This window comes from Sitophilus oryzae, unplaced genomic scaffold (assembly GCF_002938485.1).
Source record: "Sitophilus oryzae breed Bouriz unplaced genomic scaffold, Soryzae_2.0 scaffold_815_pilon_pilon, whole genome shotgun sequence".
NCBI classification, from domain to species: Eukaryota; Metazoa; Arthropoda; class Insecta; order Coleoptera; family Curculionidae; genus Sitophilus; species Sitophilus oryzae.
In genome coordinates, this window is record NW_022147434.1 from 1,218,843 (window position 1) to 1,231,181 (window position 12,339).

General features: G+C 34.1%; 1 protein-coding gene across 1 annotated transcript in view; it reads right to left on the reverse strand.

Annotated features, from left to right (window-relative positions):
* The window catches only part of LOC115889573 (whirlin), a 331,512-nt gene that overhangs the window by 225,889 nt on the left and 93,284 nt on the right, over positions 1-12,339 (reverse strand). Inside the window, exons 6-8 of the mRNA XM_030909626.1 lie at positions 11,296-11,468; positions 8,536-8,734; positions 4,420-4,554 (exon numbers count right to left, since the gene is read on the reverse strand). Coding sequence (XP_030765486.1) covers positions 4,420-4,554; positions 8,536-8,734; positions 11,296-11,468 — 507 coding nt within the window. The remainder of the gene's footprint in view (positions 1-4,419; positions 4,555-8,535; positions 8,735-11,295; positions 11,469-12,339) is intronic.

Consider the following 12,339-nt stretch of genomic DNA (forward strand, 5'->3'; position numbering starts at 1 on the left):
CTTTTATTTTCAACAATACCAAATGTACCCGGTAACAACACACACCAGTGCACTTCCATTTACAAATTATATCTCACACTCTCAGAAATAATATCGGCGAATCATAAACTTCAAAATTATGAAATACTACTATAAACATTTTAATCCTCAATATTTATTGTAAAGTAGATGTTAAGTAGATGTTATATAAACATGAAAAGCGATATGAAGAGTAACGTGCATTAATTATAAATACAGTAAAATTCTGCTGAGTACGTTATATGCATATTCTATTGACTTTTATCCGGGTCGCCCAGGCTCATCCCTTTGCCACGGATGTAAATTTTAACGAGAATTTTCAGTCTAAAAATAAACAAAAATTGAATAACGTGTATTTCCTAGCAACGTATTAATTAAAATATTAAAAATAACATTTTAGTAAACAAAATTTTATTAATATTTAGTTAAAAATATATACTCACATTAGTTACGAATTAATTAGTACTGTTAATATATATTTTTTGCTAAACCGTGCTATCGCATAATTAACATAATATAATTCATTATATTGACACTTAGATCTTCTAACTCAATGGCCCCAATAGACATAGTAATTGAAGAAAGAATGGAAAGGCAAGAACATTCAGGAAGAACAGCGGAAGAAAGTAGAAATAGAGTTTTTGAAATATGGTGTTAAAGATATGGAGTGAAAACAGAAATGGGAAAGGTAAATGCACTAGAGCACTATAAATAGAGAATATGGAGAACTGAGCTATGCCATGAGCCAATTTCTTTCTGGTCACTGTTGTTTCAGGTATTACCTTTATAAATTAAAGTTAATTGATAGCCCGAGATGTCTCTATGGCGACTCCAATGCTGATACGGTGGAGCATACCCTTTTGGAATGTAACCGATAGACAGCTGAACGAAGAGTGCTATACAAAATCTAAGAGTCGATAAAATTAAGATTTCCGATCTAGTTCCAGAGATGATTTGATCCCCAGAAAACTGGATTAGTGTTCACACTTTTATGGAGACACTAATAGATATAAAAAAGAAAGAAGCTAGACGAAGTAACTAAAACATCACAGTAGAACCACCTCCTCGAAAAGTAATACCAAAAGATAGTTCCCCAGGGAAATACTCAAAGCAGCTTTTAGTCGGTAAGGTACCCCAACACCCCGACAGTACCGCAAACGGTCTCTGGTTTGCAGATTTTTTCACTACAAAAAAAATCATATATAACCCAAATTTCAACTTTCAATTTGCTGAAATCATAATTTTACAAATAAGATTACGCTTTTGTTAATTTTCCATAAGTTTTATTTTGTATCTCAAAAACTATTAGAGATTGATATAGGATGGTATAGACAAATAAAAATACTATGTATTAAAAGTACTAGTGAACTACAATAACAAAGTTAATGAAAGTAATTTAAAAAAAATATAAGACATAAAACTCCAACCTACTAATATCACCGTGAATCACCCTGTATAATAATGAAACGATGCCGAGAAAGCGTAATAATAGTTGCTTTTAGCTTTTAACGCAGCATTTAAAACTGGAGACCCTTTCTGTATTATAATATGCCTAATTAATGCTTAACCATGTCTTCTTAATTAATTGTAGTAAAGCATTGTTTTAATTGCTCTTTGTCCGTATTACGTGCCATTTTGTTTTATGTTATATCAAATATAAAGGTAGATATTTAAATATGAATGAAAGAGAAAAAAATGATTACAGACAGTGCAAAGAGATAAGTTAAATTTATATAAATAACTTTGGCAGAAAATATGCGCTAGCCTAATTTGGAAAAACCCCATTGGTAAATAGCGTTATTAGTATATGAACAAGTAGGTTATTAGTATGTGAAGCAAAACATCGATGTTTACCGTTGATATTTTACTATTGTAAACTATTACTATATCGATATTTTTCTAACACTAATGTCTAATAATAATCGCGTTTCAAAGTTGCAAAAACAATTAAACATGCCTGCATTGAGATTTTGGTTTTCAGGCTAGTATTTACATAAAAATTATTGCAATGGGTCTCCTTGTCGTACAAATAATTAGTTGACAACATGGAAGTAGCTATTACATTGTTCTAGGGGGATTGAAATACTAGTAAATAGAATACATCATAAACATTTCCTTCAGTTTCTTTCTCAAATTCGAATGAGTGGACATCCAGGGGGGGGGGGGGCACGGCCCTCCCCTGCCTCCCCTTCACTTGGTCTTGTCTTATCACTGAAATGATATCATGTCTTGTCTTATCACTGAAATTCCATAAAAAGCCTATCAACAAATTCCAAAAATACGTTGTTGCTTTAACAAAAAAAAACCTGTTCAGCAAATTTTAAAGATGTAGCCAAAACAGGAATATTACTATTGTCAATTCGCTTTTGCTTGTTGGGCTGTTCAGTGATAACTTTTATTAAGTGCATAAAGTGTGAGAATGATATTATTTTCATTTATGGAGAGGTTGGAAAGTGCGCACGTAGGCATTGGTTTTCAATGAGAGAAATCAAAATCGTGAAGTAAGTCACAGATATGTGCTGGATTTGGTGGCAAAGTTCTCCGAAACTGGTTCGGTGAGTAATAGAGAAAGAAATAACCTACGAGTGATGAATGAAGGAGCTCAAATTTAGGTTTTAGGATTATTTGCTGCAGAGCCCACCAGCTCCTTGCGGACAGTAGGACTACAGATAGGAATATCACACGAGACTGTAAGAAAAAACAATGAAAATGCATAAATTCCATCCATACAAAATGCAGATACTTCAAGGACTTTCTAATAATTGATGATTTTGATAGAATAGAATTTTGTGACATCTAGAGTCGTCAAGTCAACGCCAACCCGAACATGAATGAATCCGATGAATGTTCAATTTTTCTAAATGGAAATGTTAACAAACAAAATTTTCGATATTGGAGTGACGAAAACCCGCATATTTTTTGAGAAGGACATACACAATATCTCCAAAAAGTTAGTGTTTGGGCTGGTATTCTTGGAAATGCTATTATTGGTGCTTTATTTATTGAAGGAAACCTGACAGCGGTGATCTGTATCTTAATATGCTTCAAGATACTATTAATCCTCTTATCACCCAAGAGCTAGAAACTCAAATTTATGCAGAGGGTAATCCGGTGGTAAGGAGGATTTGTTAACATTCCAGCAGGACGGTGCTCCGCCTCATTATTTTCTTCCGGTCCGCAGTAGCAGTAGCAAATCGAGAGATTTCCGGGTACGTGGATTAGCAAAAGGGGACCAATTGAATAGCCTCCAAGATTACTGGATTCTATACGCTTAGACTTCTTTCTTTGGGGACATCTTAAACCCATTGTTTATAAAATACAACTTACTGATATTGATGCACTTAAAAGGCGACTTGCAGCAGAATGCCGGTCAATTACCGGTGAAGGTTTCCGAAATGTTAGGGAGGAGTTTGAAAACAGAAATTATTATTGTTTACGGAAAAATGGACAATTATTTTGAACAACTTATAAGATGTGGGTGTAAGTGGTGTAACCTAGTCTTCTAATGATTTGTACTACAATGAGATCCATTGAAAAAAAAATGTGTAAACACAACCCTGAAAACCAAAGTCTCAACGCAGGCATGTTTGATTGTTTCTGCAACTTTGAAACGCGATTATTCGGAAACCTCTAAACAAAAAGCAACAAAGTAGAATACCACTGAAAAGAGAACTAAACGCCCTTTAAAACGATATGCCACTTGACCCCATTCCCATTTAAGATTGTAAGAGAAGCATCTTCCCCCCCCCCCCAAAGGGGTTTGAAAGGAAAAGCTTAAAATATTCATTTAAGTGCCCCCTTACAAAGAAAATTGACGTGTCTTTCCGATTTTTCATATTTTTAACTGCAAGAAAAATATTAAGGGTGGGAAGTTTTAAAATTGACACAGTGCATAGTGAACTTTATATAAACTTGATTACAATGGTGTTTTGGTCAGCTTTCAAATGTAAAAGCTGAAGCGATAAGAAAGACTGGCTCTTTCTTATCGTTTCGTATCGTAAAACAGTTCATTCAATTATCTGCACTCAACCTTTTTAGTGTTTTCATATTTAATTTCTTAATTATTTTTCTGATATTATATTTCTTCATTACTTTTGTATCTTTTTTGAACGTTTCCATACGTTTTTTTACGTTAGAGCAGCATCCAACATAGGCGTAGGCGAATAATTCCTCTTAAAGAAACAGAATGTGTGAAGTGTGACTGTGTCCTTATTTTATTAGTTGCTTTTAATATTAAGTTGATGATCTTGAAAATTAACCAAAAAACTGTAAGGGCTGATTTTCTGTTTGTAAGTTTTTACGAATTTTGGATAACTTTCAAGATCATCCCATAATAACACTGAAACAACCAAAGTGTAAGATTTTAGTCATCAAACATAAATACAATCCTAAATTACTTACCCTCGAATGGCGGTAATCGTATTCCCTAGGATCCCTGGCCCTTGTCGACTCCTCGTTCCGTCTGTAAACTAATTCGTCGAACTTCTGTCGGTCTTCGATCGCTACTATTTCCCTTAATTCGGTCATGAGCGTGTACTGGAAATTAACAAAACAAAACAGCGTTCAATTAACATACAACAGAATTGATTGCGCTGAACTATTGTGGTTTCAGAACTAACTTAAGCAAAACTTGTGGGCTCTATTATTAATTTGGTTCAATATTAGTAAACACGGAATATTCAAATAATTTCATTTACCTCAAAATATTTAATACATTTATTTATTATATAATTGATTTTACTTTGTCTGGAATTACGGTAAGAAGCATTTTAAAAAAACAAAGCCGGAAACAGCACTACAAGAGAAAAAGTGCATCTACCAGGTAGAATGTAGAATGTTTAAGAGGGGAGCTAATCACTGCGACCTTATAGATCTATGTTGTGTGTTCTTGAGTTATAACGAGTTATAACTCATCATACAGTCTCAGGGCTTTAACAAAAGTCAGTATCTGAGACGGTTCCACAGAGGCCAGCTCTCCATCCTCAACATCAGCCGTACCAAAGTTCATGGCACGAATGGTCGTCGTCTCGGAGCACTCAGTGATAAGATGTTCTGGTTCCCCATTTTCCCCACAGAATCTGCATTCGCCGTTGTTTCTCAGCTTCAGCCTACTGAGGTGTTCGTTAAGGAGACAGTGTTCTGTTAGAAACCCCGTGACAATCCGAAGATTGTTTTTACTTAAATCAAGGAAAACCTTTGATTTTTCTCGGTCGTAAGTTCTGAGGAACTTTTTCGAGTGTCTTAGACCGTTGGAGGACACCTATTCCAAGCTACGGATGGAGTCTTCCAGATTCTTCAGTTCCGCTTTCAGTTGGTTCCCGTTTGGAAAACAGAACGGTTCTGGTCCAGTTAGTACAATGTTCGCTTCTTTCCTAGCTAGATCATTTGCTTTTTCATTGCCTTCTATCTCTTGGTGAGCAGGCACCCAGAGTAGGAGGACTTTATTTTCTTTGCTTAATTTGTTGAGCTTCTTTGGCATTCTTTGACCAACTTCGAATTAATGGTTACTGAGTTGATCGCGTTAAGTGCTGCTTGACTATTGGATAGGATGGCAATTTCCTGTTTTCGATAGTTCCTATCTAAGATAAATTGTACGCATCTTTTGATAGCGTAAATTTCTGCCTGAAGGATACTGGGGTAGGTGCCCATTGGTTCGGAGTATTTAGTTTTCGGCCCAACTACTCCTATCCCTGTCACTGCTTTGGTTTTGGAAGCATCAGTATACCACGTTATGGTATGGTCTTTTATATGCTGAGTAAGGCGTTTCTTTCTTCCCAATCCTTTTTATTACTCAATACTACAGTGTTTCTCAAAGTTGTAAATTCTTGGTGTGTCATCCACTGGGAGTTGGAGAAGTGGAATTTTCCTTTTGAGGGTGTTCCAAGCCCCTGACCTGAAAATTCTCCCAGTACTGTTTCCGGCTATACCAGCTACTGTTATCTACCTACCGTGAGTAGTTGAAGAGCAAATTTTCTAAATGCATTTTGTCCATTTTTTAAGATTTTAAACCAAGGTGGTATTGCAAACTACATATATTACATTATGTCAGAAACGACTATCTAAATCCATTTTATCCAATTCGAATTAAATGGGGAAAATACCTTTGACTTTCTATGTCCATTGGCGGGAGACAAACAAACAGAACTATGTCCTTGTGTCTAGTGGATTTACTGCTATTTGTTATTGCAAAATAATGAATGTAACTACGACTGGGGATCATGTAGTAGATGACACAGACCGTGGTAGCAGAAAAAGAAAGAAAAATCTCACGACTAAAAGTCAGTCAACAGTTTTTTCAATTTTTTTCAGATATTATCATAAGTAGGTTTTTGTGTTATGTAGGAGATATACTAATTTTATGATTTTTTATCCATTTTTCAAGTAAACTAGTTTTTCGGTAAAATTCTTTCACAGAGCTTAGCAGTTTTTCTTTGCCAAAATTTGGCCAAAAAATGGACTAAACGCTTCTACACTCAGATGCAAGAAAATCGCAACGGAGAAAATTTTGGTCAAATTTAAAGTGTTATATTTTTGTTGTTTTTAGCCCTATTTTCATGATTTTTTTAGCAAACTGTATATTATTATATCAACTCTAATTCGTAAACTAAGTTTTTTTTTATAAACTTTAGTATTTAGCATATTATACAGGGTTAATCGGGGGATTGGTTTTTTACCTTAACTTTAAAACACCCTGTGCAATAATTTCGCGTGTAAATTTTCCTAAAATATAATTTTACGGCCAGAACCATGACTCCTGAGCATTTTGTTTTTTGATTCATGTCAATACATGCTTTGGTTAATTTTTAAGAGCGAAATGAACTGATCACGATCAATTTGCAATTTTTTCAATTATCATTACATTTTGATGTAATTTTTTAATATGATGAGTTGGATTTGGTGCCTATTGTCGTAACGGCGTATTACGCTGCATTGGATACTCTATACTAAATTAAAAAAAAACGTTAAAGACTAACGATACTGTCCTGGTTTTAATAAACATTAATAACGATAACAACAAAAACAAAAATTGTAAAAAATACCCTAATATTTTGTATTGCCTCCCTTGGCTGATATAATTGCCTGTATACGTCCAATAATACTGTCATTAAGGCTGCATATACCATACTGCGTTATGCTTTCTCATTCTTCTTTAAGAACCTAACGAAGTTCATTTAGTGAAGCTGGTACAGCTTCGCGACCTCTAATCCTCCTGCCAACCATTTCCCAAACGTCGAACATGATGGTCAGTTCATAGTAGCATATAGTTCACAATAATCACCAAAGCGGCCTTGTCATATTGAAAAATTACTTCAAAAAGAAATGATCATTGAAAAAATCGCAAATTGTTGGTGGCAAGTTCATTTCGCTCTTAAAAATTAACTAGAGCATGTATTGACATGATCCAAAAAAAAATGCTTAGGAGACATGGTTCTGACCGTAAAATTATATTCTAGGTGTTTTAAAGCTAAAAAAGGGTAAAAAAACAACCCTTCCATTAACCCTGTATAATATGCCAAATACTAAAGTTTATAAAAAAACTTAGTTTACGAATTAAAGTTGACATAATTATATACAGTTTGCTAAAAAATTAATGAAAATAGGGCTAAGAATAACAAAAATATAACACTTTAAATTTGACCTAAAATTTCTCCGTTGCGTGTTTTTTGCATCTGAGTGTAGAAAGACTGCTCTTCAGTCAGAACTGGAAAGTCATTGACGAAACCGTCCTCTAAATCTGCGATTTAACAAACATACAAAAAACATACGCGAGAGGAGAAACAATGAGGTCCAAATGATGAATGTGGTCTAAGCAGAATGGAGCCTCATTGGAAAAAGCGTAAATTTAAAAAAGCAGTTTTTATATCAAGCAAGAACAACCTCATTAGCAATTCAAATCTGGAAATTTCCACAATCTGAAAAAGACTTAAAAAATGTAATAATTCTGATGTCCTATGTAGATAAACTCACGCTTGCCTGCAATCAACTCCATTACGGACAAATTTTTTGCTTTAATGCCTAAACTTAGTAATTTAAGATTTCATTTAGTTTACACACGATACATCTAATCAAACATTTCAAAATTAAAGGCTATATTTGATATCAATTAAACTTTTAGTTACGTAATCGGGAAAGAGGTAGTAATGTCCCTTAAGTACTGTTAAGAAGGTGAGTTTTGTTAATGTAAATAATAACTGTTTATATATTTATAATTAATTTATTTTTGTTTCCTAAAATATTTTGATTAAAAGAAAATCTATAAAAGTGAGCAACGCTGTGCCGGTCTAGTTTAATCAAGTGACTAAAAATTTATTTGATATGAACTGTATGTCAGTCTAGGAAGATATTTTGTTTCATTATGCGTGATTGTCTATAACTTTTAATTAAAATTTACATTGTTGCTCAGTTGCTATAAGGTGCTCCGTGTCGTTGAAGGAAAGACAGCTACCGTCTGACGTGTTCTAGAAGTCATAATTGGTTCGAATTATTTAAGTAAAAAATTAAACTAAAATAACTTACCTTATCGGGTGTATTTAGTAATTCAGTCATACACTCAACGAAGGCATCTATGGTCATATGTCTGGCAGCGTACTCGTCCGTATAGTAGACAAGGGCTCCGAACTCGGGTCGGCTCAACAATATTCGAGCTTTTTCCTCAACAGCTTGCAGAGCTGCAGCCCACTTTCTAGTAGCCCACGAGGCTGCGGCTAATCGACTACTGCAAAAATCCGAAAAATAATAGATATTACGTTATTTAATTTAATAGTATATTACATACCGAGGAGGGAAGTGTTTCATTACTGTCGAGAGATTAACTAAATCTCGAGGCAATAATGAAAACTTTCCTCTGAGGTTTGTATACTATTTTATTTACAACCACATCATTAATTAAACGTTCTCTAACCCAGTGTAAGTACATATTATCAAAGCAAAACCTTTGAAGGCGGGTAAACTATAGGACAATAACTCACAATCTTTAAGTTGTTAAATTAAATTTTAATGCTTAAAAAAGCAAGAGGGGCGACATGTTTCGGAATGTTCACATTATCACAGAAACATTCTTTTAAGACGAACGTCCATTCTCGTCAAAAATTAAAATATAAAATCGAAATAAGATGGTATGGAGGGTATAGAGATTATGATATAGACATTTATTTGGTATTACAACGAAAGGCTTCCTTCTTGAAGAGTTATACAATTTATAATTACAATGAATGAGTTGTGTAAATGTTAACAACTGTAACTAATTTTATTTCTTCCGAGTGGTTGTACTTCCTAGGTGACTTTTGTCTTTGGGCCTGATGATGGGAATAGTTTAAATTCCCGAAACATGTCGTCCCCCTTGCTTTTTTTAGCATTAAAATTTAAATTAAACAACTTAAAGATTGTGAGTTATTGTCCTTTTACCCGCCTTCAAAGGTTTTGCATTGACATCATTAATTAAAAAGTAGGGACAGTATTTTATTTTGAAAAAAATAAATAAATATGCGAAAATTTGTCGTTTTCTGTTTTGGCATTTCCATATCTATAGTTACCGGTACCAGTGGTTGTTATGGCGCAAACCTTCAACAGCAAAACAAACCACTAGCTGACAGTTTTTAATTTCTCGTTCGCTTTTTCGAATTTATATATCATAGAAAGCCAGAATATTGTCGAAAAGTTCTGATAATAAAGACTACTTTAATATTAGCACTCCACCAGAAGTTACAGAAGCTGCAAAAAGAGCAGAAGCCAGTTTACTTCCAGAGAAAAGTAGGGAGCGATATGAAATAGCATTGAAAGTATACGAAAAATGGTGTGCCGAAGGAAATGCTAAGAATATTGCTTCGAAGACAGTCTTGATGGCATATTTTAGCGACATGGCAAGGCAGAAAAAGCCATCTACTCTTTGGGCTACGTACAGCATGATAAGGGCAATGCTAGAATTAAGGGGAAAGACAAAATATCACAAATTCGTCGCTTTTTTAAAACGCCAGAATGTAGGTTTTAAGCCAAAAAAGTCTAGCATTTTTACCAGGCAAAACTTGGAGGATTTTCTCACGAAAGCACCTCAAGAATTCCTTCCTATTAAAGTAAGGCTTTTTTTTAAATGTTTTCTTTTTCTGTTTTTAAATATTTCTTTTCATTGTTTTAGGTTGCACTTATAGTAGGTGTGTCTGGGGCGTGTCGAAGTGATGAGCAAATGAAGATGAAAACTATGCATATTGATATTTTATAAAACAAAATTTGCATAGAAATTCCCGATACAAAAACTTACAAGAGCAGATCATTTATGATAACTAACACAAGTTGATAGAAATTGTAAAAGAATTTATACATTTACGAAAAGATATTGAAAATGAGAAATTTTTTGTTCAGTATCGATTAGGAAAAGCTCAAAATCAACCCTTTGGATAGAATTCTATATTTAAATTTCCGTACAAAATTGCTAGCTTTTTGAAACTTCCCAATGCGAAAACACAGGTCATGCTTTTAGACGAACAGCGGCTATATTGCTGGTAAATAGTGGAGCTGATATTTTACAGCTGAAGCGTCTATCAGTGCTGTGACTGAGGGTTATGTGGATGCATCTGTAGCCAACCAAACTAAAACCGCAAATATGATATCTTGAACGACATCATTGCCATCGTCTTCCTGTAGCAATTTAAACTCTTTACCTTCTTTCGTTGACATTAGAAGACCTGGCACAAGTCAGGAGTTAAGTTTTTGTAGCAGTGAAACCTCAATGAGTGAAACACATTATCAGGCCCTTAATAATATCGATTAACAATAAGTCAAGTTTGACCATTGATTTCAACAAATAAATGTATTAAAATCTTCAATTATTATTGTTAATCTTCTTGTTTATTTTTGTTGTTTTTTTCTTGAATATTGTGCTTAATTAAGGCGAGAAATGAGAAAAACCGAGTGGGGGAAATGGGTGAGGGAAATGGATGAGGGAAATGAAAGAGGGAAGAAATGTAGATAATTTGACACTTGCATGAGACGAGATATTTTTTCCAAATAGTAGATACCGAGATATGATTTTTTTTCTATTAATAAGGAAAAAATAGAAAACTGAAAGGCAGAGGACTTTTCTATTAGAGGTCTATTTTGAGGTGTCTACCAACCCTTTTTCCAGAGTATAAAGTGAAAAAAAATAGTCGGATTTTTTTACCCACCCTTGGTTCCTACATATGTCTAATAAAGACTGAATCAAAGATACTGCATTTCCAATCTTTAAGCAGGTAGTTTTATTCATGAATATTCCATAACTCCTACAGTTAATATTTGACTTACCCTGGACTACAAAGATCGAAGTCTCTATCATAGGCGGTGCACGAGTGTGGTACTTTGCCTACATCCCTTACCACCAGTGACATCCGTTTGTGGTACTTCAGTTGTGCAACAGCCTCATCATGCGTCACGTCCATGAACGATTGACCGTTCACTTCTAGAATTTGATCGCCAACCTACAATAAAAATATACCTATTGAGCAAATTACCTATTATCTTAACTGATTTTATTGAGTTAGTTGACAGTTTCTATAACTGATACTTAAATCACTAACAATTCAAACTCTTTTTCTTTTTAATTTTCAACTGTAGAATTTACTAACTAAATTTTAATTTTTTTATTTTATATTTTATGAAATATCGTTTAAAAAATGATTGAGATTAGCGCTTTACATGTCGTAATGTGCCCAACAGGCGCAGTATCAAAAAAAAACAAAGATGACCCGTTAGTACTGAATAAACTGTAATAATAGTTTTATTTTTATGTCAGTTATGTACCTGTAATGTCGATAACTATACATGGTGTCTCAAATTTGAACTTAGTCACTGGGATTTTGAAAACTAGAAGAAATGTGAGGTCGGTTGAATGAAGGCATGCACAATTTGATGCTGAGCAAAATTCCACCTTCAAAGTTTAAACAATCCGAATACTTCCGAAGGTTTTTAAAAATGAATGAATTTATGAATTTTAAGAGTTTTTGAGGTCCCAAAGTCAATGATGTATCGCATTTCTTCGAAAAATTCATATTATATTAATAATTTTCTGGTCAAATGTTACCAAAAAATTTGTCAATTACTGCCATCTCCACAGACAGCCAAAGACAATCGGAGGTCAATACTAAACTAGTGTGTGATGCTGAGTATTTGTTGAGTTAGATTAGATTAGATCTCTAGAGGTGGCTATCGGCCTGATCCACTGCGACTTTTTCAGATCTATTGTGGTCCTCTTCTAATCCTTAGGTTACATTCTCCAGTCCTATCCTTTTCACAAAGTCTAGCAACTTGGAGACTGAACCCTCCATATAGTTCCCTGGCAATGGCCTATTA